Source organism: Neopsephotus bourkii, unplaced genomic scaffold, assembly GCF_033783945.1.
Source record: "Neopsephotus bourkii isolate Nb327-2 ecotype Australia unplaced genomic scaffold, CSIRO-AGI_Nbou_v1 NB_1572, whole genome shotgun sequence".
Classification (NCBI taxonomy): domain Eukaryota; kingdom Metazoa; phylum Chordata; class Aves; order Psittaciformes; family Psittacidae; genus Neopsephotus; species Neopsephotus bourkii.
In genome coordinates this window covers 1,157,315-1,181,247 of record NW_026902048.1, presented here as the reverse complement: position 1 = coordinate 1,181,247, position 23,933 = coordinate 1,157,315, and the positions used below count along the sequence as shown (strand labels likewise).

The window sequence follows — 23,933 nt, the reverse complement described above, 5'->3', positions numbered from 1 at the left end:
TGGCTGTGCGGGTCAAGTGAGAGTGTCACTGGTTGGCGGCCCAGTGGAGTGCAGAAGGTGCGCAGTGGGGCTGTGTGGGGAGGAAACAGCTGCTGCTGCAGTGGCTGCCCTCGGGTGGTGTTTTCATGTCTCAAACTTGCAGCTTCTGATGGTGTGCTTTTTATTTAAGTACTTTTAGAGGGAATGGGCTATCTGTATGAAAATGGCAAATGCTTCTAATAGCTTTTGGAACATAGGAACGGCTGGAGAGCATCAGTGCTATTTAGTTGTATAAATCTTGGAATTTATATGAGCTTGGTAATAGTTTGAAAATCAATCGGGTGCTGTAGAAGTATACAGTAATATGAAAACCAAACTAGTTACAAAGAATCAAACAATACTTCTCTGCGTATGGAAAAGCCCAAAGACAGATTGATATTCCTTCATTCTTGAGCTATTTAATGTCTCCAGACATCGTTTAGAGCTCTCACGAGACATTAAGAGAAGTGATTGGTATTTAATGTCACTTTAAACGAGTGTTCTGCATCTCAAGATGTAACTGCAGTTGCGACAAGGATCCCTCATATTATCAGGTATCTGAAGTTTTGTTCATCAAATCAAGCTTCAGCTTTTCATAGAATCAACCTGCTAGGGATTAAATTTTACACATTGGTGAGCAAAAAATTGTTGCATTCCCAGAGCTGCAGGCAGTAACTGTGTTTTCCTGAAGTCAGACAGCCTCAGATAAGTGAATAGTTGTAATAGGGTTGGAAAACAGTTTGTCGAATTAGTTAACTTTGCTGTTTCTGGTATGAAAAATGTGCTGGAATGCAGCATTTACATGTAGTGTATTAAAAAAATTTAACTGCTTTCTTTTTCAGAGTGATGTAGAGATCTGTTTGATTGGTGATAGTTGCAAAAGTCCCGTTGAAAGATTTTGGCATGGAAACACTATGATTTATGTTTTGCAGAAAGCAGTAAGTATATGTGCTAGTTGTTGATTAATCCACACTTCTGGAGTCCCATCAAGTATTTTCACACACCTTCCATTTTTTTACATATCTAATTATTTCTGTTAAAGAGACCCAATGAAGACAGTGACTCCATGGAAGAATCAAAAGCAGATGCCTCTGTGCTTTTACCAAAGGAGAATTCTGGACCAGTGCCTCTTTCTGTCAGAAGAGCAAAGTAAGTGTCATCGGATGTCGTATTTTTTTTGTCTCTCTTCCCAATGTTCAGATCCTGTATTATTTTGAATCCCCCAAGTTAAACTACGCATTAGTTGAGTGAGGAGATATGACTACTTTTCATGTTGTAAAATGGCCTCTCCTGGCTAATAGTATTCCCACAAAGTAGCTGAACTCCAGGTGTTGGGAGAGCACTTGCGAGCTGTCCTGGGAAGTTAGTGAGACTGGCTGGGGGTAGGAGAGCAAAGAGAGCTGTAATAAGAGAATTATGAGACTGCATTCTTTTTGCAGAATGATTTAATGTCTGCTAACAAAGCATGAGAAACACTGGTTCAGTTTTACATAGGGTTGGATTTATCTGTATTTGCTGGCATCTTATGTTTTTTCCCCATTTGTATTTTCAGACAGTTGATTTCCTTGTTTACCATGGCTCAAAATCCACACATGACCCACTTGAAGCTAGGTGAAGTGGTTGTGCTTCCTCCCCTCTGGATAAGGTGTGATGGTTCTGATCCTGAACATACCTGTTGGCTTGGAGCTGAGCCTCTCAAAGCTGGAAGCAAAATCATGGGGATCAATTTGCATATGGTTTCATGTGATGGTAAGGTTATAATGACACATAATGAAATATGGAAGGCTTAAAAATGTGGGGATATCAATGTAGCAATGCCACAGTTGTCTGTTGTGGGGTGTTGGCTTGGTACTGCCTTGCTTTAGAAGTCAGGGAGGGTGGGTGGGGGAAGGAAAAAGAAGTTGCAAATTTGAATTGTGCCAAATGTTTGCTTTTTTTTTTTTTTTTTCCTAGGTCCTACAGCCGATAAAACCTGTTTTGCAAACCTGGAAGAGCTCAAAATGCAACATAAAATAATGCATCGTTCATCTGTTGTAAGTTTTTACGGTCTGTCAAGTTTCCAGTCTAAGTTTTAAAACTCTGGTTTTGGATTTATGATGCTGGTTTTGGGAAGCTTTATAGATTCTACTTAGAAACTCACCTTAGTATGAGTCCATAATATAAGTCTCTCCTGAAGTAACATTTGAGCTTTATGTGTTGTAATGAATTTTTCTGATATTAGCCCTTTCTGTGCGTGTGTGAAATGCTTTTAAAGTGATTTTTGCATGCATACAAACCAACCATTGTTGCAGTTTTTTTGATTTTTAAACCTGTTCATCCTAGGTGACAACAAAAGGATTTGCTCAGTATGAACTTCTCAGAGCTGCTGCACTGGAGGACACAATTGTAGAATCTGAAGTCAATATCTGTGTTGATGTTACATGGAATACTGTTAATAAGATTCTGGAGACACCCCCACTAACTTCAGCTGCCACACTGGTAAGTCAAGAAGGAAGAAGCAAGCAAACCCAAGCTCTTTACACTACTCATGACATAAGCCATGTAAAGGATAGAAAATAAGCTTAACTCTTGATACTTGTGCGACTACCTAAGCAACATAGTGTTTAGAGTCTAAAGTGACTACCTAAGCAACAAGTGTTTAGAGTCTAAATTGCCAGTGGTGCTGGAATGCATTTCACTAATGACAGTTTTAGGACAGTTGCTTTCTAAGGCTTGACACTGACATAAACTTCCTGGAACTTTCAGAATATTGCCCTGGAGCTTGGGGACCCCAGAAGTCCTGTGCATCAGCTATACAGAGAACTGCAGTTTCTCCTTGTGAGTATAAGTGAGAAGTTTGAGTTTTAGGTTTACACAGAATGGTGATTTTTATGTGTTAATAATTTATTTAATACTTCACCAGATATTTCAAAGGCAACTTTTATTTTCGAATAAACTTCAAGCTCAGTTTTGGGAACCTTGAATACAAAGAGGACTCATGAACACCCAAGCCAGGAAATTCAACAAGTTTCTGAGTTCATGGTTGGCTATACAGAGAAAGATGTGTGATTCTTGGGGACCTTAAGTACTTTTTGAAGTATGATGTGCAGAACCTCACACAAGAACTGATTTGTGTTGTTTCAATGTTCATGCTGCCTTTAGGCTTTGGCTGAAGGTTTGAAGACAGGTGTGACCAAGTGGCCTGAGCCATTAGAGCCTGAATCTGCTGTTGATCTAGTCCAGGCATTTCTGGCTGGTAATTGCTGCTTGTTACATGGGGAGATGGGGAGGGGAGGGATGGCACATTTCACGGAAGCAAAAGGAAATTCCACATGAGCTTCTACATATGCTAAATGTCCATTTGGTGGTGGAAAACTATTTTGATGATGTCTTAAAGCATCCAAAATGACTGATTCCTTCTGAAAACTGTGGTGAAGGCTGCGTGTCTTGTCAGTAGTTTAAGATACTAGAAACCAAATCTAACAAGGGAATCAGATGCAGGGATACAGAAGCTTTTCAAATGCAAGTGTAAAGTTTTTGGTATGTAGATTAAGCTTGGACAAAACATAAACCAGATGAAAACTGAGAAATCATGTAGAAAAAAGCCAGACACTTAACAGACCACCTGCTGCTCCTTACTGCTTCCACACTGGCACTTCACAAGGTAATACTCAGATAATAGCATGTAGTAAAGGTATATGGGGAGAATGCAGAGCTTGTAATAAATACTAAGAAATTCTATCTTCAGACTATGTCCTTGCCCAGTAAAACCAGTTTCTAAATGGATACATTTGGTCTGTTAGCCATTTGGTCAGGGTATTTGTTTGGGATGATGTTTCTGGGGATTAAGATGATTGGTTAGATGATATTTTTTTTTCTTCCATAGTGGTGAAATTTATTTTTTTCCTCTACTAGATTTAAAGAGGGAGCTGGATGGATGTTGTGTGTCTGGAAACAGAGTTGGAATGGAGGTATATCTGATTTCCTACTGATTACATTGTCAGTTTGGTACCCTTATAACAACTGTAGTTACTGCAAATTTTGACTTGTGTAATATCTTCTATAATATATAGTATTTATGTTCTATCATTAATTTGCTTTTCTTGACTGATGTAATGCATTTGAGCCAATTTAATGGTATCAGTGGGGTATCTGTCCTATTTATCTAGAGGTTTATGATACTCTAAAGCAATGGAGAAATTCCGATTCAGATTCCTTTTCAATCTACAAGGAAAGATTTGGGTCTTTTCCCTATTGAAAGGGAACTTAAGTATCACTGATAAGCTAAAAATCGAATGTATTTTGTATTGGCTAAACCAGAAATAATTGGGATGGGGATGACAGGAAGAGTTTTTTATTCGGAGAACCTATTTATGTATTCGTTTTGGTCTCCGGGGGCACTGCTGGTTGTACATACAGTTATTTAATCATGTAAGTTCAGTGTAGCATAGTTGTTCTGATCTAGTGCTTGCTAGGCTCTATTGTTGCTATTTACCAATGCTCTATGCATCATGTCATTGTAAGGAGAAAAGGATCATCTTGAGAGGTTTTTATTAGACAGTTTGGTTGAGCTTTACTTGGCTGTGATCCAAAGCCTTTCTGATGGTAGGCTTCACTTCCTGATCCAAAGGTACCAATTATCCAACGTGATAATTCTGGATGGAATTAGTCTCAGTTTTAAACAAAAATATGCTTCCAAACTACTATGCAGAGTAGTTTCTAGGTGATAGTTTCCTTGGAAAAGGAGAAAAATACGATGCATCCAATTTTGATCTCTGGAGAGAAGTTAAATTCCGAAGGCCTTTGAAACTTAGACATCCTGTCTTACTTACGACAAACTAACTTTTCCAGAAAATCCAATGTGACGCAGAGGCAGTGGACAGTTCAATAAAATCAATCTTCAGTGAGCGAAGAGACCTGGATTTTGCTGAACAGTTATGGTGCAAAATGAAATGTAAGTGTATTGTGGGGTTTTGCCTCATCTGGTTTCCATTGATTCTTCTGTTCTCTGTGTCTGCTATTCTGTGTTGCTTTCTCAGTGAAATGAATATGAATTTCTCTCAGTTTTAAGGACTGAGCTTTTCAGAAAATTATCAACAGTTTTGTCTTTTCCTCAAAGAGCCAATTTTAGGCATGTGAGTGGATTTACTTTCTTGCAACATAAAAAGGTAGACCAATGCCTAGCAGCAGGTATTGTATTTCCTTTTATTTGTAAAAGGTAGAAAGCAATTAGTAACGCTCGTGTGCTTTAAAGCAGAAAGCTATAGAAATTGTCTTTCTAGACCTGAAGGACATCTTTTACGTTGATAAAGCTGCATATAAATATCATTCTTGTAACACCACTCAATAAAATATTTTTCTATTATTACTATTTTTTCAGATCACTTAACAGAAGTAACTTTTAAGCTGTTCCAGAGATTATAATAACTCCTTTCTATTCAAGGAATTGATTTATGTGTCTTTTAAATCGCATTCATTCCCTTTGAGTGCAGCAACTGTTCGGTTAAGTTTATAGAAGTGTGTTGATTTTCAATGTCTATAGAGAGAATGTAGCTAAAATGTGTTCTATGACAATCTGCCTCTGCTGTGTGCTGTTCTCCAGCAGTCATACGCAGTTCAGTGGTCTCTTTTGGTACTGTTTCTTTAGAGTAACCCTTTTAAAAGAAATTCTATGGATTGATAAAATACTGAACCCTTTTTTTCTTCAAGGTGTCAGTTCCTATCAGGAGTTGATAGTGTGTTTCACACTGATCTTGGAATCCCTGGAACGTGGCAAGATACAGCCCTGGGTATGTATTTGTATTTCACAATAAGTTTGTACTTGTATTTTACAGTAAATGTTAACGTTTTGAGTTGAAGTACAATATGGGTCTTGTCACTTAACTGCCCCTCATTTGTGTTGTATTGGTTTCAAATTACTTTGAGGTGTTGCAGGTTGCCTCTGTGTCCATGGTGGTATACTTCTGACTAATGATTATGTTGTCTTGTACACAGTTACATCACAAGAAAACCTTTCTAATTTTCAGATTCATCAAGGGAGTAGCAGTTTGCTGAGCAAATTGATTCAACAGTCTTATCATGGAAAGATGGAGGCTGTTTCTCTCACTGGCATCACTCCAATTCAAATGCTCTTGGAGATCGGTTTGGATAAGATGAAGAAGGATTATGCCCATTTTTTCATAGGTAAGCCTGGTAGCTGTTAACATGGTTAGAAATTCAAGAGGAGAGGTATTCTGTGCAGGAAATAATGACGGTTTGGGTAACCTTGATCTTGCTTCTGCTCCCATCTGCTGAAAGGCTGTTTCCAGCTTCCTTTAGTCATTGTACTTTGCAGTTGTATATGGCTGCAAAATTAAAAAAGAATAATAGTTTGTTTTAAAATAACTATAACCTGTATAATTGTGTGCTGCTTTCTCAAATTGAGATCTGAGTATTTCAGTATTATAATTTGGTTTGGGGTTGGCCTGGATTCAGCTGTAAGTTATGTTTCTTCTTCCTAGCAGCTGGTGCAGTTGCTGAACCCAGGACAGGGGTGCTTTTCTGAATTTGTAGGAGGAGTTTGTGTTTTAACATTGTTATTAATCGTTTTCTTTTCCTATCACTTCACTTTTTTTTGCCTTGTCATCCTCTTTTCGTTCTTTGTTTCACTTGCTTTTGTGTTTTCACTATCTGTAAACCTGTGTGTCCCAAGAAGAGGGGTTATCTTGAAATATGTGGTTTCTTCACTGTGCAGTATTGGTTGTAAGTAAAAGAACACCCCTACCTTGCCACTTTACAGGTTTTTTTCCTTGTCTTTAATGAGTAATCATGTCAATAAATAATGTTGCAGTCCTAGTGACTCTTCTTTGGTAAAATTCCCTGTTTGATTACCTGAATGGTATTTCTATTTCATCTGACACTATGTAGTAAGTTTTAATTCTGTTTTTTTTCTTTCCCCTGCTTATTTCACAGGCCAGGAACTTGCAACACTGACATACTTGGTAAGATTATTTTTTTTTTTAGCTCTGAAAGCGGTGTAGAGTACGCTTAGCTGATGAGGGGATGCAATCATTCCTGTAAGCTGAGAAACTGAATTGCAAATAATGAAGACAGGACAATGTACTGCAGAAATGTCAATGTTGTTTTGTTATTCATATATGGTTTCCTAGGTATCTGATATAGGTGGCTGTCAGGCGGGACAGAGACCTTCTGCTCATACATGGATAGCATGGAACATAGTTCTGAGTCTGCTGGGCTGTTCTTAAAATTTTTCCATCTCAAAAGAAGCAGGAAAATGATTTTAGTATCCTGAGGCTGTGTTGTGTGCTTGTAGACATTGAGTGTCCAGTTAAGAGCAAAAGCTTTTTTGCTGTTCCAGGATTACTTCATTTCCACATCAGTGGATTTACAAGAACAAGTTCATCGTGTTCAAAAGCTTCACCATATGTTGGAAATAATGGTCAGCTGTACAGTCTTGCTTCAGTTAAAACACGAGAACCTCTTCCCTTTGACACAGTAATTATTTCATTTTGCTTCTTGCTCTTGAAATGATAATTAAGAAATAGATTATTTTCAGCAGTTGTAAAGACACTCTCTTTAAAAAGCAGCCCTCCTTAATGTTGATGATAATGAGACTGCAGAAAGAGCAGCTGGATCTTCCTGCTAAGTTTTGCTTTGTGACTAAAATTGGAAATGAAAGGAAATAATAAGATCTGAAAGTATAGTTCATGTTATACAAGGTTTATTCAGTGGCTCACAAGCATTCCTCCAAAGTAACCAGTTGTTCTCTATTGTAGAATCTGCATAAAATATTATAGAGAGAACCCTCTAGATGAGAAGCATGTGTTTCAACTGCCCATCAGCTCGGTTCTTGTCAAGAAGTTCTATCAAGAGTAAGAGAACCTTCAATGTTTGCAGCATTAAAATTGAGATGTGACTGAATACCTGACTGAATTTGCACTGGTTTTGGTATTCTCTCAGCAGTCCCCTAGATGTGTGGAAGGTGGATATAAGTAGCGGGCACGGACCGAAGGAAGTTAAAACAACATGGCAAGTTAGTACTAATCCTCCAGTTGAACATACGACGTCAAATATTGCAAGTAAGGAGTGTTTGTGGCAAAATGAAATAATAAAAGTAGACACTTGAATCAAATTTGTTTTTTATACTGGGTTCAGTGGGTCTGAGATTTTTCTGAAGCTTGTCAGCTAAAGAAAAATGATGTTTTGTCTTTTATTGAAAGGCTGAAACGATATTTATAGAACATAAGAGTTTCAGAAAGCAGTGACTTTTCTGCCTCTCACCTTTGCGGTGTTATGTTTTTAGAATTAAAATGACAGAAGCATGAGAATGGGGAAGAATTAAGCATGTAGACTGGTACAGAAATAGTTTGCCTTTTGGGGTGAGGTTTGCTACAGGGTAATGTTTTGGTAAAGCTTTCCTGTCAGTTTTTGTCAGGAAGTGAGTGATTCTTTCAGTGAAAGTATTGAAACTAGTTCCTGAAGCTGCTGCATGACCCAGTCTCTACAGTTTCTCTTTCCAAGGACAGTGGCTAATCCCATTTTTATTCTTTCATTTATGCAGGTCTCTTATCCGATTCCACAGTTAACGCAAGCACCCAAGACAGAATGTATTTTATTACACTGGTCAAGTGCAGTCAGGTGCATTTCAGATAAATGCGTGTTTCTCTGCAGGCAAGCTCTTGAAAGGTATAGTAAAGGGGAAAGCTCAGTATTATCTGTGTCCCAACACTACATTTAGAAATACTCTGTGATTTGAAGAACAATACATCTTCCTGAGTTATTTCTTTAGTGTGCTTCAAGTGTGACTGACATACATGGCCATAATTCCTCTGTCTGCATCCAGTTTGTTATAAATGTTGTGCAATAATGACTGTACGGGATAATTATTTTGAAAATATAGTGGATATTTTTGTTCACTTATTTACAAGCATTCAATAAAGTGTTGCATTTTGGGGTTTCAAATCTTATTTTTATTTAAGAATGTAGTCAGATAATGTTCAAAGGGTGAATTAAGCCAACAGAACAAGGAATACTGTCACATTTTCCTGGTGTCAAGTGACATTTCATCCTCCAGGTATATCTGGAAGGCTGTTCAGGGCAGTGTGGACTTCTGACAGTTAGGTTTCCTTTGTCCCTGTATTTATACATTGGAGTATTCTTGGAGTTACTTCTCTCTCCAGATTATTTTTTCCCCTCAATATGAACTAGAATTATTTTAACTGTTTTCTTGCATACTTTTGCATGTTTTCTTCAGTATAGTTGGTTGGGCATAAGCATTGAAGTATGTTGGGATTACAGTTGCATGTGTTATGTCGATAGTTTGATATTTTGGTAGTGTAACTTGAAACAATTACGTAGTATAGTATATGCTGATTAAATAATAAGAGACAAGTGTTGCACAAAAAAAATTATTGACAAATAGGAGTAAGGAGTCCCCAATATTCATGATTCTTAAAATCTATAAATCTCTATAATTTCTGGTTTATCCTCAGTAAATTTTATCTCTTATCCCTTTCCTAATGTTCCATTCTGCAGTGGTAGAAAAAGAGGTAAACTTTAACCAGTATAATAGCCAGTTGCACTTATTTATTAGGCAAAATGAAGGTGTGTGTAAGCACGCAACTTTAATTGTGATTTCGAAGGTAGAATATTAGTAGGACAATACTGATGAGTATGCAGAGTGTGAAAACTGTGGGAAGAACAATCTCTGTTGCCATTTCCATCTGAGCAATCAGGGAATCTAAAATTTGAATGAATAATATATAAGACATTTAATCTACTGGAGTATACTAATACAGTTAACAAATCAAGGGTTTTTTTAACATTTATTGTTAAAATTGCTTTGTTAAATGTTAACTTTGACAAAAACAGAAAACAAAGCAAAAAATTCCATAAGTCTGCAAAAGCTGGAGCAAATCCATGATAGTTTTCCCTCTTTTTATTTCAAAGTTAATTTCTGAAGTCATGGCAGTACTCAAAGGGCTGCAGATACTGTGCTTACCATGAGTTAGCTTCAGTGCATTAGCAGTATTCTACTGTAACTTTGATTTTTGTTCTCCCCACACCAAGGGAAAGGTAGAAGAAAAGTTGTCAAAGAGAAATCCTCAGGAAGTACTTCAGCCTTTTCATGATTTTTTTTCTTTGAAAAAATCAAACAGGTTTTACTTGGTAGTATTTTACTCCACAAATAAGCCTCCAGGAGGTCACTAAGCAGTTAATTCACACAGAATGTGTAACTCAGCAGCTGAGACCAAGTAGGATATAGTCAGGGTGATTGCTTTGACCTTTTCTAGCATGTGGAATTTATCTCATGCTCCTTCTGAGACTTTATAGTACTTATTTAGTCTTTCCTAAAAGTTTGAGAAACCCACTGTGCTAGACTAATTCTAGTTCAGGAACTGTGAAAGGTCCTGAATTACTCTGGGAAGGTCTTGACTGAGATGCATTAGCACTGTGGGAACTGCAATGAATGTCTGCTGCAGTAGGTATTCTTCAGCAGCTGCTGGAACTTGTAGTGGTGTCAGCTTTGTTACCAGGAGTATGAAAGAGCAGAAATGTGGCTTGACGCTACTTTAGGCAAATCCTGAGCCCATTGTTTATAGTTCCGTTTTATGTAGTAATCAAATGTGGTGGGTTTCTGTAGTGTAGTGGTTATCACGTTCGCCTCACACGCGAAAGGTCCCCGGTTCGAAACCGGGCAGAAACAGCCCTCCAATACTCTTATTTTGCCCATGCAGTGCTTCTGGCGGGGGGAAGAGTGGCTGGAGAAGCTGCTCAGTGGAAAGTGACCAGGGGCTCCTGATGGAGCTGAACGTAAGCCACCATGTGACCAGGCAGCCACAAAGGCCAACAGCACCCGGGCTTGTATGAGAAATAGTCTGGCAGCAGGAGTAGGGAAGTGAGGGCAACAGAGGTGGTAAAAGGTCTGGAGCATAAGTCTGATGAACAGCTGAAGGAACTGGGGGGGTTAGTCTGGAGAAGACTTGGGGTCTTATCACTCTACAAATACCTGAAAGGAGGATGTAGTGGGAGTCTTTTCTCCTAAGTAACAAGTGATAGGACTAGAGGAAATATTAGGAAGAATTTTTTTGCCCAGGAGGGGGATCAGGTATTAGAACAGCCTGCCCAATCACCATACCTGGAAACGTTCATGAAACATGTAGATGAGGGCCGTAGTGACAGGATTTAGTGGTGATCTTGGCAGTCCTAGGGTAATGGTTGGACTTGATGATCTTAAAGACTTTTTCCAAACTGGTGGATTCTATGATTCAGAGATTTTTCTGTCTGCAAGGTTGTCTTGATTTGTCTGGGTTTCGTTTGTTTGAAAGAGCATTTGGCACTTTTAGTATCTTAATGAGAATACTGTCATCCCCAGCCTTAATTTTAAATAGTAACTCCTTCATTTGTGTGTTCTATTAACATCTGAAGTTGATCCACTTAGCTATGGTGAGAGAGTAAAGGCAGATGTTTCTTGAGAAGCTTATTTTATTTGAAAGCTGTTGTGCTTTCAGGGAGAAAATATCTTTTAGGGTCTGATAACAGAAACATTCTGTTACTCTACTGAGAAATCTAAAATTAGAAAATCATATGATATGCTCTTCTAAAACAGAACAGAAGGTACAATTACCTGTAGCGAGGCTCTGGTGTGTGGTGGAGCAGGAGTCCATGGCTTCCCCATACCAGTTGTCCACCTGAGAAGGTTGACATGTGGCAGTTTGATTAGACTGCAAGATTATTTCATTCTTAGCAGCTTCTTCTCTGTCCCTGAGCATTTGCCCATTACAACTGCCTCAAACCTATTTTATTCTGTCAACACAGGATTTTCTGAAGGTTTATGTTTATCTTTGTGATTTTTATTGCAATGTATTTTTATAGTTAATTCTTTAATAGAAGTTTTTAAAGTGCATATTATATTCCATATTCTGATAAGGCAGCACATGTGTAATTCTCTGCCTAGAAATCTGATAGTAACATAATTACAAATCTCAAAGCACATCAGTAAGTCCCATTAGAGTTTGTGAAGTGCTTTAGAAACAGTATTTGAGGCTGTTTCCACTTTGTCTCTGGATGTCTGTGTATTTAACACATCCCTAATTTACAGAACCGAAGTGTTGTTTCAAGCACTGTATTTGTGCAAGTTGTTTCCTAAAATTCTAGGTGATATTTGCCCATATATCAAAGAGAAAGAGACAAGAATAAAACTAGTAATTGACATCACCTGTCTTGGGTTTGGGAATCCATTCGCACTGATAATCTTTTTATAATAGTCAACGGATGCTTTTGGGTATCGTGGTTTGTTCTTCTTTGTGAAATCAATGCAATAAAATCCAAATCTCTCAGAGAAGCCTTTGTTCCATTCAAACTTATCCAGCAGTGACCAGGCAGTGTAGCCTTTGACATTAACACCATCATTCAGAGCTGTAAACAGAATAGAAATGATTCTGTTAAATTTGTCATCCTTAAAATCTGGTTCTGTAGGTGGTTTGTTTTATACCAGAAGGAGCTGGGGAGGAGGACAGGAAAATGGTTAATGTGAAGTAGTTTAGATTGTTTGAAAATGCTTCCTTTAGCTTAGAGGTACCAAAGCTCGTAGATGCAATTTCTCCTTTCTAAAAGTGGAAACTGATGATCTATTACAGTATTAAATCTCATGTAGGCTATTATATTTATCAGCATCACTACATTTGGCTGGGTTTTAATTTCTGTGGAAATTTATTAGTCTACTTTGTCCACTTAGATCTGTATTTATTTCTCTATGATGTAAAAAATAATCAGAAGATGAAAACACTCAAAAGCTCACACGCTAAAAAGATGTTTTTAAAGTTACCTTTGAGTATTTCATTAATATATCCTTTCAGATACTCTATCCTCCATTCATCACATAGCTGAGTACACTGTATCTTATCTGAAACTCCGTTCTCTATCACATAAATGAGAGGGTTCCCGTACTGTGTCTGCAAACAAAGATGGTTTTAGGCTGGTTCATATAAACAAAATCATCCTATACAGAACACAAGACTTAGAAAATCACTTTTTATGCATTTTACTCGAATTTTCATCCTAAAGGTAAGTAAATGTGTAAGTAGGAATTTAAGTTAGCTGTGTTTTTATTTTGAAGTTACTCAATTCTGTAGTTTTCTGAACTGAAATCAAGGTGGCAAAGAAACTTCCCAGTATGACCAGACACATGGAGGTGAAAAAGTTGACAATCTAAAACAGTGTAAGTGTAGTTCCTGCATGTAACCAGGCATTTTGTTCACCTCCTTTTAAAGATTTACTCTATAATCACCTTAATGAAGTTGAGTAATCTTCTGAATCCCCAGGGCACAAAATATAACCATTTAGGTCCTGGAGCTGGCCATTTTGGGTCCACCAGTTCAGTCAGATCATAGTCAGTGTGGTAACTGGGCACTTGTACAGAAGGAAAGTTCTGTAGAACGTAACGAGTAGTAAAATGGCCTATTCCCAGGAAATCCGATGTGCCTTTAATGTAGGTTTTCTCTTGTGCTGAGAAGGTTGGTAGTCTTGAGGTCCCCAGGCCCTGCTGGGAACTTTTCTTGCCTATTAAAGTAATTATAGGAAACACCTGAGAAGCACAGATTTGGTTTCTTTATCTCACCAACAATAAATGCGGCTTTCCTGAACTTGGTGTTAGTAGAGGGCAGTTTAGTTTGATTGCTTTTTTAAGATGAAATAATCTTTCACACTGTTGCTTTGGAGAAGTAAGTTGGGTACCATACATGAAGAAGAAAGTGAATTAAAGTGATTAGGTTTTTTTTCCAAAGAGCATTGATAAATGTCAACAGAATGCTTGGAAAGGAAACATCACAAGAAGTGCTTTGCTGCTGTCTATGTTGCCTACTTTCTCCATCCTGTGTAACAAAGGTAATGGAACCCTATAGAAATGTGAGCTGTAGTGATGGAAAACTGCTGATTCTTTGTTTTTAGGTTAAAGAAAGATATTTAACAGCTCCTTATCTCAGTCAGTGCACTAAAATGGGCTGTGACTTGAAAAGTGAAGTATTTGCTTCCTTTCCAGTTTGGAGCACTGAGATAAGCAACTGTTGGGCTCAAGAGCTGCTCAACTTCTAGTGTGTCCCCTAGACTGCTGAGGAGCTGTGTTTAGCCTGTGGGCTGGTTGTTGCTTAGCCTTACCTCTCCTGTGTCCTCATACTGGACTAAACTACACGTTGGTCATTGTAATATGCTGTAAATGCAGAATTTCTTCATGTTGTAGTTGGTTACTGGGACTTACCTACGTAATTCTTCATAACTTCTGGATAGTCTCCTTTGTAAATCGGATTTGCAAACCATCCCAAATGGAACTGTATGTATCTTTCAGCAGCAGCTTTGTCTGTTTGGCTGTGTGGATCAATAGGTTCACCCCAGCCACTCGTTAGGGAAATCCCAACCATACCTTAAACCACAAAGCAACAATTCTGCAGTTTATGCATAATCTTTAATCCACTAATATAAATAGAAGCATAATCACAGAATGAATCTTTATTACCTTGCTGTTTGCTACGCCATGTGTCATTGTAGGAGTGCCATACCTTTGCATGAGCCTGGAAGTTAAAAAATATAGATCATGTGCACATTTTAATCTTATGCCATAGTCACTATTGAAAGATCAAGAGCAGGTTTTGCACTGTGTGTTTAAAATATCACATAATTTATGTATGTAGTGGGAGCTTTCATTTCATATAAAATGTCAAAAAAAGCATTTGTGCATGATTTCTTCCCTAAATCCCAGGAGGTCCCTATGAAGGTAATAAAAATGCAGTGTAGTGTATGTCCATCGTCCCATCTTTGGATGTCTTTGCCTAATTTATTCAGGCAAGTCAAAGTTCATTTTCAGGAGGGCTAATCTTACTCAAGTTGTTTGCAAAAGTCAAGTTCATTTCAGAATTCAAGTTCAAAGCTGTTGGTCAAGATTTTTACTCCTTGGTTCTGGAGTAACCTGGGTCTTTTGTTACTCACCCAGTTTGAAACGTACTGTAAAAGAGATATTTAAATTATAAAGAAAATGTAAGTTGTTGCAAGTGTCACATCAAGCTCCTAGTACATCATGTGACACCTCAGTGCTGGTGGTTTAAATCAGGTGATAATTTCAATGGACTAGTTGGAAATTGTGTTGTCTATAAAGAAAGAGGCTAAACGCGCGCGCACGCACACACACACACACACTGCTTCCACAGCTAATTCCAGTCCAGTTCTTTATTTGCTATGGCATATAGATATGGGTCTGAGCTATGAAGCCAAACAACACCGCATCAATCACAGTGACTGTCTTCAGCCGCTGTAAATTCCATTCTATAAACAATCACTCCTCAGGCTCTTTCCCAGCCTGACCTTGCACCCATGCACACAAACACTCCCTGGCTTGCTCAAGACCCAGGTGCACTATCAGCAGTTCTTCTTTAATTATCCACATAGTGGAAACAGGACAGCTTACAGTTCCCACAAATGTATTAGTTGGAACTTACATCAGTGCAAAAGTGTATTTCCATTTAAAGAGCAGAATCAAAAAACAATCTGTTAAATCTCTTAATTCACACAGAATTTAAAGCATGATTTTAATTTTACTTTAATTAGATGGTGTGCTGCTTTGTATGTGCCGCATCCACCAAGCTTCAGTCCTGGTGCATGTTCTCCTGTGTCATAACCCTTTACAGTAACTGCCTGCAAATACATAAGAGTATTTAGAGTGAGTTAGTCTCTGAGCAGCAGAGCTAAAGATTTTGCTGCTGTGCTATGGACTCGAATCCTCTGCTCTCCTGCATGGGCTGTTTCTCTATCCTTTCCAGTTCGCTTTTTCTTTCACCTCCCCTTGACTTCAATGTACAACCCCACTGCTTAGTTGATAATATACTGTGGTTTATTGAAAACGATGTGTTGGTGACTGTAATTTCATATCTTAAAACTTTGTCCTTGTGCAGAATCTGGCCACTGAGATTTTGGGGCAAAGTGGCTCCCTTCTCCCATTTTTAATCTACTTTCCTGTAGTGTCATTTCCACAGAATTTTGGGAACAGGACTGTGTAATGGGAGTGGTTGGAAGGAAAGCATTGATAACTTACCCAGGGGTCACTAAAAGTAATCCAGTGTTTCACACGATCACCGAACTTCTCAAAACACAGATTTGCATAATCATTGAAATAATTTTTCATGCTTATATTTTGCCAGCCACTGTACCTTTTGTGGAGAACCTTTGTAAAGAAGAATGTCAAGAATCAATAATGCTACTTAGAGTTTCACCTGCCTGTTAAAAAAGACTTACTTATATTTCAGTAGCTCAGATTTTTTGATCTTCAGTGTATATAAAATGCAGATTAATAGAAAATAATTCTAAGCATACATAAGCATGCAACCATCTTTAGTCATTTTTCTAACTACATATAAATTTCCTATCAGAAACATTTATATTAGCATTTCACTTACTTAAACATTGTCTAACCTGTGGAAGATCCCAGTGGTAGGGGCTCACAATAGGGATAATGTTGTTTTCCAGAATACTATTAATTGTATCATTGTAGAACTGTATTCCCTTCTCATTCACTTGCTCTGCTGATGAAACACATGGACAAGGAATTACCTGGATTAGTTTTCAAGTAGCTGGAAGAATAGAAACCTGAACATTTTAACAGAGGCATTTTACGTTGCAGTCATGGGTGTGCTTTAACAGATGGGTAATTGTTAAATTCTATTCTGCAGACAAAGAAATAGAAATCTGCTTAAAGGCAGTGTTAAACAACTATGGAATGTCCACTAATGCTGATAACGTGGTGGAAATGTTTTGCTTACTTTTAATTCCAGTGGCTATAATCCGAGGCCATGAGATAGAGAAGAGATAGTGATTCACTTTCAACTCCTTTAATAACTGAATGTCATCCTGTGAAAAGAAAACCCAATTAACATACCTCATGTCTAAGCAGGGTGACTCTACAGTTACTCATTTGTCTTAAATAGTACTGGATGCAGAAAATCTGGAGGAGTTGCCCAAAAAAAGAGGATTCTATCAATTATTTTCTACATTTGCTTTGAGATGATGGCTCTTTCTACTTGTGTGCTTCCTTTTTAACTATTTTTTCCTTGACTCTAAAGAAGTCCTGTAATGTTTTGTGTTAACAACCGTGGAAGCATGTTTTCACCATCAGGACAGAAAAATGAGTTGAGGTATTCTGCAACATGATTATCAGAATTTGCAATGACAATGTTTTAACAAATATAAATCTGTAAGTCTTGACTTCAGACCTTTCAGCTTAGGCACAAAACCACAAATCTAGGCTTTCATTTACTGTCTTGTCCTGGAGTTAGCACAAAGAATAAATTCAGTAATAAGTATCATTACGTGGCTCCAGAATGTTTCTAAAGGTGCAGTTCCTCTTTAGCAGTACCTTAACTTTGTAGTAGCCATCACATGCTGAATCTCCTGTTTCATTTCTGAACACTTTCCCTTTCTTGTGAGTAAAAGCATCCCAGATACTTGGTCCTTTCCCATCCTTGTCCCAGGCCCCTTCAGTCTGGTATGCAGAACTTCCAACACCCCATAAAAACCCTGAAGGTAAAAAGAAGTGAGTCAGGATCTCAACATCTCCATGCAATGGTCTTCATACTAAATTTTCATGTGAGACACCTTCAGAGCTGTGTGTGTACTGAACATGACTCTGTGCCTAGTGAAGAGGCCAATGTTTTCTATGTGAAACTTTAACAGTGCATAAAAAATGATTGAAAATGTGATATAGACCAAAGGGATCCTTTTCTCATGCACTGGAAAGGGAATCTAATTCTTTCACATATTTAAATCTGTTATTTTGCAGTATTGAGGAAGTGCATTGATAGTGTGGCAGAAATGCCTTGCTGTCAGAAAAAATCAGTTTCCCACATTTCTGCTAGTTTTCATGGGGTTTTATAGTGATTGCAAGTGTAGTTGTTGTTACATAAAACACAAAGATTCTAGATTATTTTCCTAGTTTTATACAAAAGGACATGATTAATCCATTTTATAAGTCACTTAAAAATGTGAAAACAAATCAGTGCCTGTTTCTTCTTAGTTTTGGTTGAATGAAATGTGTGTGTGTAAATGCATGTTGAAAAAAGAACGAGGTTTCATAAAGCAGTACTCAAGTGTGGATTAGATAATACTAAACAGGTTGGAACAAACGCAATACAACTAGTTCACTCATGTTAGTTTCTTAAGTTAGCTGCATAACAGAGGATGTGTTTAGTTGATAGGTCTTCACTGTTTGTAGATAATTAGTGAAAAAAGAAGAGTTCTCAGGTGTGATTTGTCACTCTGTGCATCTTAATCACAGACAGGAAAGGGAGATCTGAATATAAAATATTACTCTTCGCATTTACTCAGAGTTTACTGGTTTAAGTGACTATATGAAGAGCAGAGTTAGGTGAATCCCTGTATCCCCAGAGCTAGATGCTCATGATTTTAAGTATGCATTCTGCAAGCACCTGAATGTTTCTGCCCTTTCCCTGGAAGGACAAAGAAACCCTTTTAGTAGTTTCCTTGTGCAAACACACAAGTCGATCTAGAGCATTATAAACCCCACAACCAACCATAGTTCAGAAGTACCATTAGGAAAAGTGCCATAACAGAAGGAGCCTGAGTTATTCTTTGTCCACTGGAAATTCTCAGCTGTATCCAGCCATGTTATTGACACAAGCATATACCATAGTCTCAGAATGTAAGTATTCATCACTCTTAATTTCCTCACTGCCAAGTGTCCTCTGCCAGTTCCCACCTGGTAAAATAGAAGAGCATTGTCAAGTGTTGCTGCCCTACAAAGTAGGCTTAGGGTGATCTAAAGGGAAGAGCTTATTTTTTCTGATGAATGGGTACAAAAGCAGTGCTTGGGTGAAGTGGAAGATGCAGTTAAGCTTCTGGCAGGGTGATGAAATGAGGGAAGAATGAAGTGCAAAATTAGAACTATTAGAAGCATTCTCTGTATGTTGGCTATAACATTACTTATCTCTACTATATTCTAAAGTCTCCTTGTTGGAAGCTGTTTTGTTCTGAATGCCACTGTCCCACTAGTGTCAGTAAAACTCTGCAAACTCACTCACAAAAAGTGATTGTGAGAAGCAAGAAATAAAAGTTATTGTGCCTCTAGCATCTTGCCAGCTACATATGTAATGGAAACAAACCTTGTAGAAGTTGAAAAGGAAAATTAACACTTGTAGGTGTTGCAGTTTTAATAATTGCAGCTTTTATCTTGGTGATGTCCCTTTTATGCAGCTCCAGCATCAACTTACAATTTTAACTGGGTGGATGACCAATTCTATCCATTTTAAATAAAGTTGTAGAAGGGCTTTGTAGGACTGTATCACTTTCCCCAGGTGTATACATTTCTCAAAAGACATGTTTAACTTTCCTGAGCTTCTGTTGGTGGATTTGAAGATGGGGTTAGAAAGTGAGGAAAAGTAGAAAAAAAATTAAAAACAATTTTATTTTGCATTGCAGTGTTGTATAAAAAGTAAATACATCTGGCGCTTTGGAAAGCAAGCTGGGATTACAGGATTGGACATGTACACTGAGACAAGCAGTTAACAGCCTTGAGCATCCCAAGAGCAGGTAAAAGGTCTGAAATACCACATCCTATAATTCTGATAGAAATAATTTCAGCACTTTAACAATTGCCAAGCACAAGAAATACATTTTTAAACAAACATGATTTTACAACACTCTGTATTGAAGTAAATAATCTAATTTTATGCACAGTTCATTGTTGCATATTCTATTAATCTTCAAATAAATAGTTGCTTTTTGGGACCCTTCATTGCTCTGGTTTTATGCAAAATACGAATACAGTAGAAGAAGCAGCTACCTGAATGGTGCAAAAAGGTTCATCAATAGTGCAAAGGTTCAAATAGGGCAGAAGTTTAAGCTTAAAGCTGGTGCTGTAAAACTTCCTTTTGACTCTTGTTCTATGGTAACTGCATTACCTCCTACCTTGATTATAGATTGAGTTGTTTGAATTTTCCCCCTATTTCTGGCTTACCTAGTGTTCTTCCCAATAGATGTGTCCCAGCCAGGAGATTCCTCTGAACTGCCAGAAATGTACCAGGGAATTCAGAATGAATTTACTTTCACAGGATAATTGCATGGAATTAATCTAGCTGTCACAGAAACTTGGGAGAAGCATCTAGTTGAAAACAGCATTTTGTTCACTTACAGCTAAAACAAAAAAGAACAATCCTTTTGTATTCACGGTGAATGCTGCAGGAAAAGGTTTAGCTTAACCATATGAACCTTTAGCAATGATTTTCCTTCGTAAGCAAAAATAGCTTTGCGAGTGATCTATACATTCATACATAATTGCACTTGCTGTTGAATGAGGTGTCTGTAGATATTTTTCTCTTGTCTGATGTCTGATTCTTAGATGGGATTTGGCAGAGAGATGTCACTGGGAGATTTTGTGAAGTCAGGAGTTTTGCATTTATGTGGCATAATGTGGAATCAGATATTCAGAATCCAGGCTTGAAAGTTAATATACTTTTTATTTATTTTCTTGTTTCTAGAAGAAGTCCTTATGGTGGTATCTTTGTGGAAAAAAACAACTCTTCATGTCTTAGAGGTCAGCTGTTCAGCTTGAGCTATGGCTGTTCCTTCTAGTTCTGTGAGTTATCATTCAGTCTTCCTGTATAGGTACTATTCACTGAAAGGACTATGAAACAAGCAAACCCATTGCTAGGGCTTGCTGAGCTGAAAACATGTGGGTTTGGACATTGCTCACCTGGCTTCCAGGAATGAAAAGCCTTTCTCTGCTGAGAGGGAAGAGGCTGAACCGCCCAAGAGATAAGTACTGCTTCTGTGCAGGAGGGCTGAGGTAGGACAGAGGTGATGCAGAGGGAGGCTCGGGACAACACTCATGCAAAAAAGATGTGTGAACCTATCACCAACCCACCCTAAGCAAAAGGGTCTGTAAGCAAAAGGAGGCTTGCAGGGGAAGCAGGAAAAGCACCAGTTCTGTTGGCTGTAAGGAGCTGGGAATTCTTTTTCTCCCGGCTGCAGTGCACCCATGTAGCTGCCTAACACTTGGGCATTCTGTGGGTGGGGGACTCCTGACCGTGGAACCTGCTATCTTAGGCCTTTGTTGCTGTACAGTTTGTAAACAAATTCCCGTTTATTTATTCAGCTACTCAGGTTTGTCTTTTTTTTTTTAGAGCAGTACTGGAGCCCTCTCGTGGTCAATGTCATGAAAGAGCATTAACATTAAAAGTGTTCTTTGGTAGTGTAAGATAGGTAATGGCACCACAGTGTATACTGCCTCTGATCTCAGAAGTGAAAAAGTGCATTGAAACTCTAGAGGGAATATCCTCAGCAGCTCCTTGCTCATCCATGCAGGTCTCTTGGTACACGTGCTTGACTTCCTGCCAATTAGGATGGACCTTTTTCAAGCATAGAGGAGGTGATCCTTGAAAATCAAAGATTTTTTGATTTGTGATGCACATAAAGGGCAGTATTTATACACAGGTAAGCCTACTGCAGGTGAGTCTGGGGCTTACAGCACATTTTAAAGTATTTGCTATACATTTGGCATGCTTCATCTCTCACACAACTGGGTAGGGCAGGGTGCAGGAGTCACAGCACTGCTGTATGATGCTAGAGTTGTTGGGATGATTAAGGGTGTGCATTAGTCATTCAGTGTTAAATCACAACTGCATCTCAAAAACAAAGGCTTTGGCGTGTTGGAGAGACTGACTATTCAGAGAACTGACAGTGGAAGCAGACACATATCACCTCTCTTTACTGATGAGGAGCACAGGGAGTTTGTGTCAAGCCAGGGTCTGTACTCAGACCTCTTGGCTGTCTGCCCTGTGCCATAGGTACAAGCCAGTCTGCTGCTTTAGGGACTAGGTTATGCATCACTGAAGTCCTTTGATGAATTGTCACTGACTTCAGTGATCAGCAGGAGCAAGCCTTTGGTGTGCATGAAAACAGGATTCTTTCAAACTCCTTTTAACAGGGACTGCTAGAAACGTGACACTGTTCCACTCTAAGTTGTGCTTACATGGGTTTTCTTCTCTTAACACAATCTTATTCTGTGATGTTGATTCCCAGTTTCCTGCAGAAAAGCCCAACTTTACAAAGAAAAAAAAATGTCATGAGATATTTACATTGCTACAACTTGGTCATTTTTTCCTCTTGTTTCATCTTGGAAAAGTTTTATTAGGAGCAGCTTTTAAAACGTGCCAGAAACACATCAAGGCTATAAAATCTCTTACTTTGTTTTATTGGTTAAAAGAATGTTAAAAAAATGTACTCAGTGGAGTCCATCCAGAATTGCCAAGTGACTGCAATAAAGTAACCTGGAAAGTGGGTTGTACAACTGGCTTCCTACAGCGAGTTGTGAAGTCAGAGCAAAGTCACGACTGACTCGGGTCACAGTTTATCTGCTGTTCACTTGTCTGCAGCCTGGGGTGGATCTTCATCCATAAACGGTGTAGATATTTCTGTATTGTCTTGCTGTGGGATACTGTGTGATCGTATCACACAGACTTTGGCACAAACCCGACTGTATTAAAGGAACTGATACTTCTCCCACTTTATTTTCTCTCTGTCCTACACTTCATGTTGCGAAACCTCTTATCTGCAGATAGACAACCAGAGATGGAGTTACCCCAGTAGCAGATACCATGAAACTGGTGTTGATTTGAGTTTTGCTTTTAGCCTTTATGTTTTGCCTAGGCTGATGAAAAAGTAGAAGCTGTCCTTCCTAATTCCCTGGCAGCAATTCAGACAACTAGACCTAATTATCCTCGTACAATTATGACCTATCTCCCTAGCTTCCTGATTCCAGCACTCCCTTGCCAACCTTGAATAGGCCTTTTCTGTCTCAGAGAGAAAAATCCTTTCTTATTATACAGTGACCAGAAAACCACATAATTTTCCAGTGTGTGGTCTACTGCAGCTACTCTGAGATATTGGAGATTTTTCAAAATCAAAACAAAACCCACTTACAATTGTTCTTGGAACAAGAACACTTGTGTAACTGTACTTGTATTTTTCTGTGTTACAAAATGACTTTCGTGGCATTATGTTAGCTGTTTTTGGAAACTTTTTGTCTAATGTTCAACTGTACTAATGGCCTGGCCTTGCTTTTCAGAGAAAAATAACAAATTGGAAGTAATTGAAATGAGGAGGCCTTGCTTTACAGTCATGTTACTTTGACTCAAAGCAGTTGGGGGAATATGGTTGTTAATAGAGATGTTCAGAACTGTTTCTTCTGACCCAGTGAATTTGAAAGGCGAAAGGGAGTGTTGGAAATGTGGGAGATACATTTCATTGCCTTTCAAAAGAGATCAAGGACACTGACGACTCATTCTGCTCTAAAAAGCCTGGGTTTGAACATGCATAGATACACCAGCGTTGCCCAGTAAATTCAGAATAAAAACTGGCAACATCTCTATGCTTAAAGCCATTTTATTTCTTACATCAGTGCTGTTCTCCAGACTGTGGGGTCATGTGTGCATAGCTCTGTCCTACACCAAATAAACTCTGGGGGATCTGACCTTGTAATATATCTTTTCCCCAGCTTTTTATGCCATGGACTGACCTGGCCTGCTGACAAGACAAGCCTGCTTTCCTCTGGGTTACCAAGAGGCTCAAACCCCTTCCAGGATGCAATGCACCAAAACACTGGCTGGCACCATCAGCAGGATGTTACCGTGGAACTGTTTGGTGCCCAGTCTGACAGAGGTACCTCTGCTGGCCTCCCATTGATAGGGATACCAATCCTCTTGTAGCCTGGGAAATCTGTGGGCAGCTTCTGAAGACTGTCTCCATCTTAAGAACCACCCAGAAGTTTGGAAGATCTTGTGTTTGAACTGTGATCCCTGAGATGAGATCAAGGTAGGTAGCTCTGAAACTTACACCATATTCACTTAGCAGCTCCAACACTGTTATGAAAGCTAGTGCTATCG

The 23,933-nt window shown here is 38.5% G+C and overlaps 2 protein-coding genes, 1 long non-coding RNA gene and 1 other non-coding gene across 5 annotated transcripts in view; 3 read left to right on the top strand and 1 right to left on the bottom strand.

Moving 5' to 3' along the window:
• Positions 1–1,054: 1,054 nt before the first annotated feature.
• On the top strand, positions 1,055–9,029 carry ZWILCH (zwilch kinetochore protein). Its single transcript, XM_061371163.1, has 15 exons — positions 1,055–1,167; positions 1,571–1,767; positions 1,972–2,051; positions 2,341–2,496; positions 2,764–2,835; positions 3,160–3,253; positions 3,913–3,968; positions 4,849–4,951; positions 5,707–5,786; positions 6,024–6,180; positions 6,949–6,977; positions 7,355–7,491; positions 7,773–7,868; positions 7,957–8,075; positions 8,558–9,029. The coding sequence occupies exons 1-15, from the start codon at positions 1,085–1,087 to the stop codon at positions 8,647–8,649; spliced, it is 1,551 nt and encodes a 516-aa protein (XP_061227147.1). The 5' UTR covers positions 1,055–1,084; the 3' UTR covers positions 8,650–9,029.
• A 545-nt stretch (positions 9,030–9,574) lies between these two features.
• On the bottom strand, positions 9,575–18,771 carry LCTL (lactase like). Its single transcript, XM_061371088.1, has 13 exons — positions 18,752–18,771; positions 17,393–17,603; positions 16,800–16,887; positions 16,453–16,562; positions 16,076–16,204; positions 15,583–15,678; positions 14,507–14,561; positions 14,252–14,413; positions 13,286–13,557; positions 12,824–12,950; positions 12,215–12,414; positions 11,624–11,687; positions 9,575–9,736 (listed from the first exon to the last, which is right to left on the bottom strand). The coding sequence occupies exons 1-13, from the start codon at positions 18,769–18,771 to the stop codon at positions 9,621–9,623; spliced, it is 1,650 nt and encodes a 549-aa protein (XP_061227072.1). The 3' UTR covers positions 9,575–9,620.
• On the top strand, positions 10,630–10,702 carry TRNAV-CAC (transfer RNA valine (anticodon CAC)). Its single transcript has one exon. It is a non-coding gene; the product is annotated as a tRNA-Val (tRNA).
• A 1,755-nt stretch (positions 18,772–20,526) lies between the features above and the next one.
• LOC133221919 (uncharacterized) overlaps positions 20,527–23,933 on the top strand; it is a 175,664-nt gene continuing 172,257 nt past the window's right edge. The window contains exons 1-2 of one of the 2 annotated variants that reach the window (XR_009728110.1): positions 20,527–20,626; positions 23,546–23,862. This is a non-coding gene — a long non-coding RNA (uncharacterized LOC133221919). Of the gene's footprint in view, positions 20,627–23,478; positions 23,863–23,933 lie in introns of those variants that run through there. The other variant, XR_009728111.1, reaches the window with a different exon arrangement.

Excerpts from the sequence above, each read along its gene's own strand:
- ZWILCH (XM_061371163.1), top strand. The coding sequence starts at position 1,085 with ATGGAAGAATCAAAAGCAGATGCCTCTGTGCTTTTACCAAAGGAGAAT. Across the intron at positions 1,768-1,971 it reads GCATATGGTTTCATGTGATG|GTCCTACAGCCGATAAAACC; the intron begins GTAAGGTTATAA and ends TTTTTTTCCTAG. Across the intron at positions 7,492-7,772 it reads AACCTCTTCCCTTTGACACA|AATCTGCATAAAATATTATA; the intron begins GTAATTATTTCA and ends TCTCTATTGTAG.
- LCTL (XM_061371088.1), bottom strand. The coding sequence starts at position 18,771 with ATGCTCTTCTATTTTACCAG. Across the intron at positions 16,888-17,392 it reads ATGGCTACTACAAAGTTAAG|GATGACATTCAGTTATTAAA; the intron begins GTACTGCTAAAG and ends TTCTTTTCACAG. Across the intron at positions 14,414-14,506 it reads ATGGCGTAGCAAACAGCAAG|GTATGGTTGGGATTTCCCTA; the intron begins GTAATAAAGATT and ends TTGTGGTTTAAG.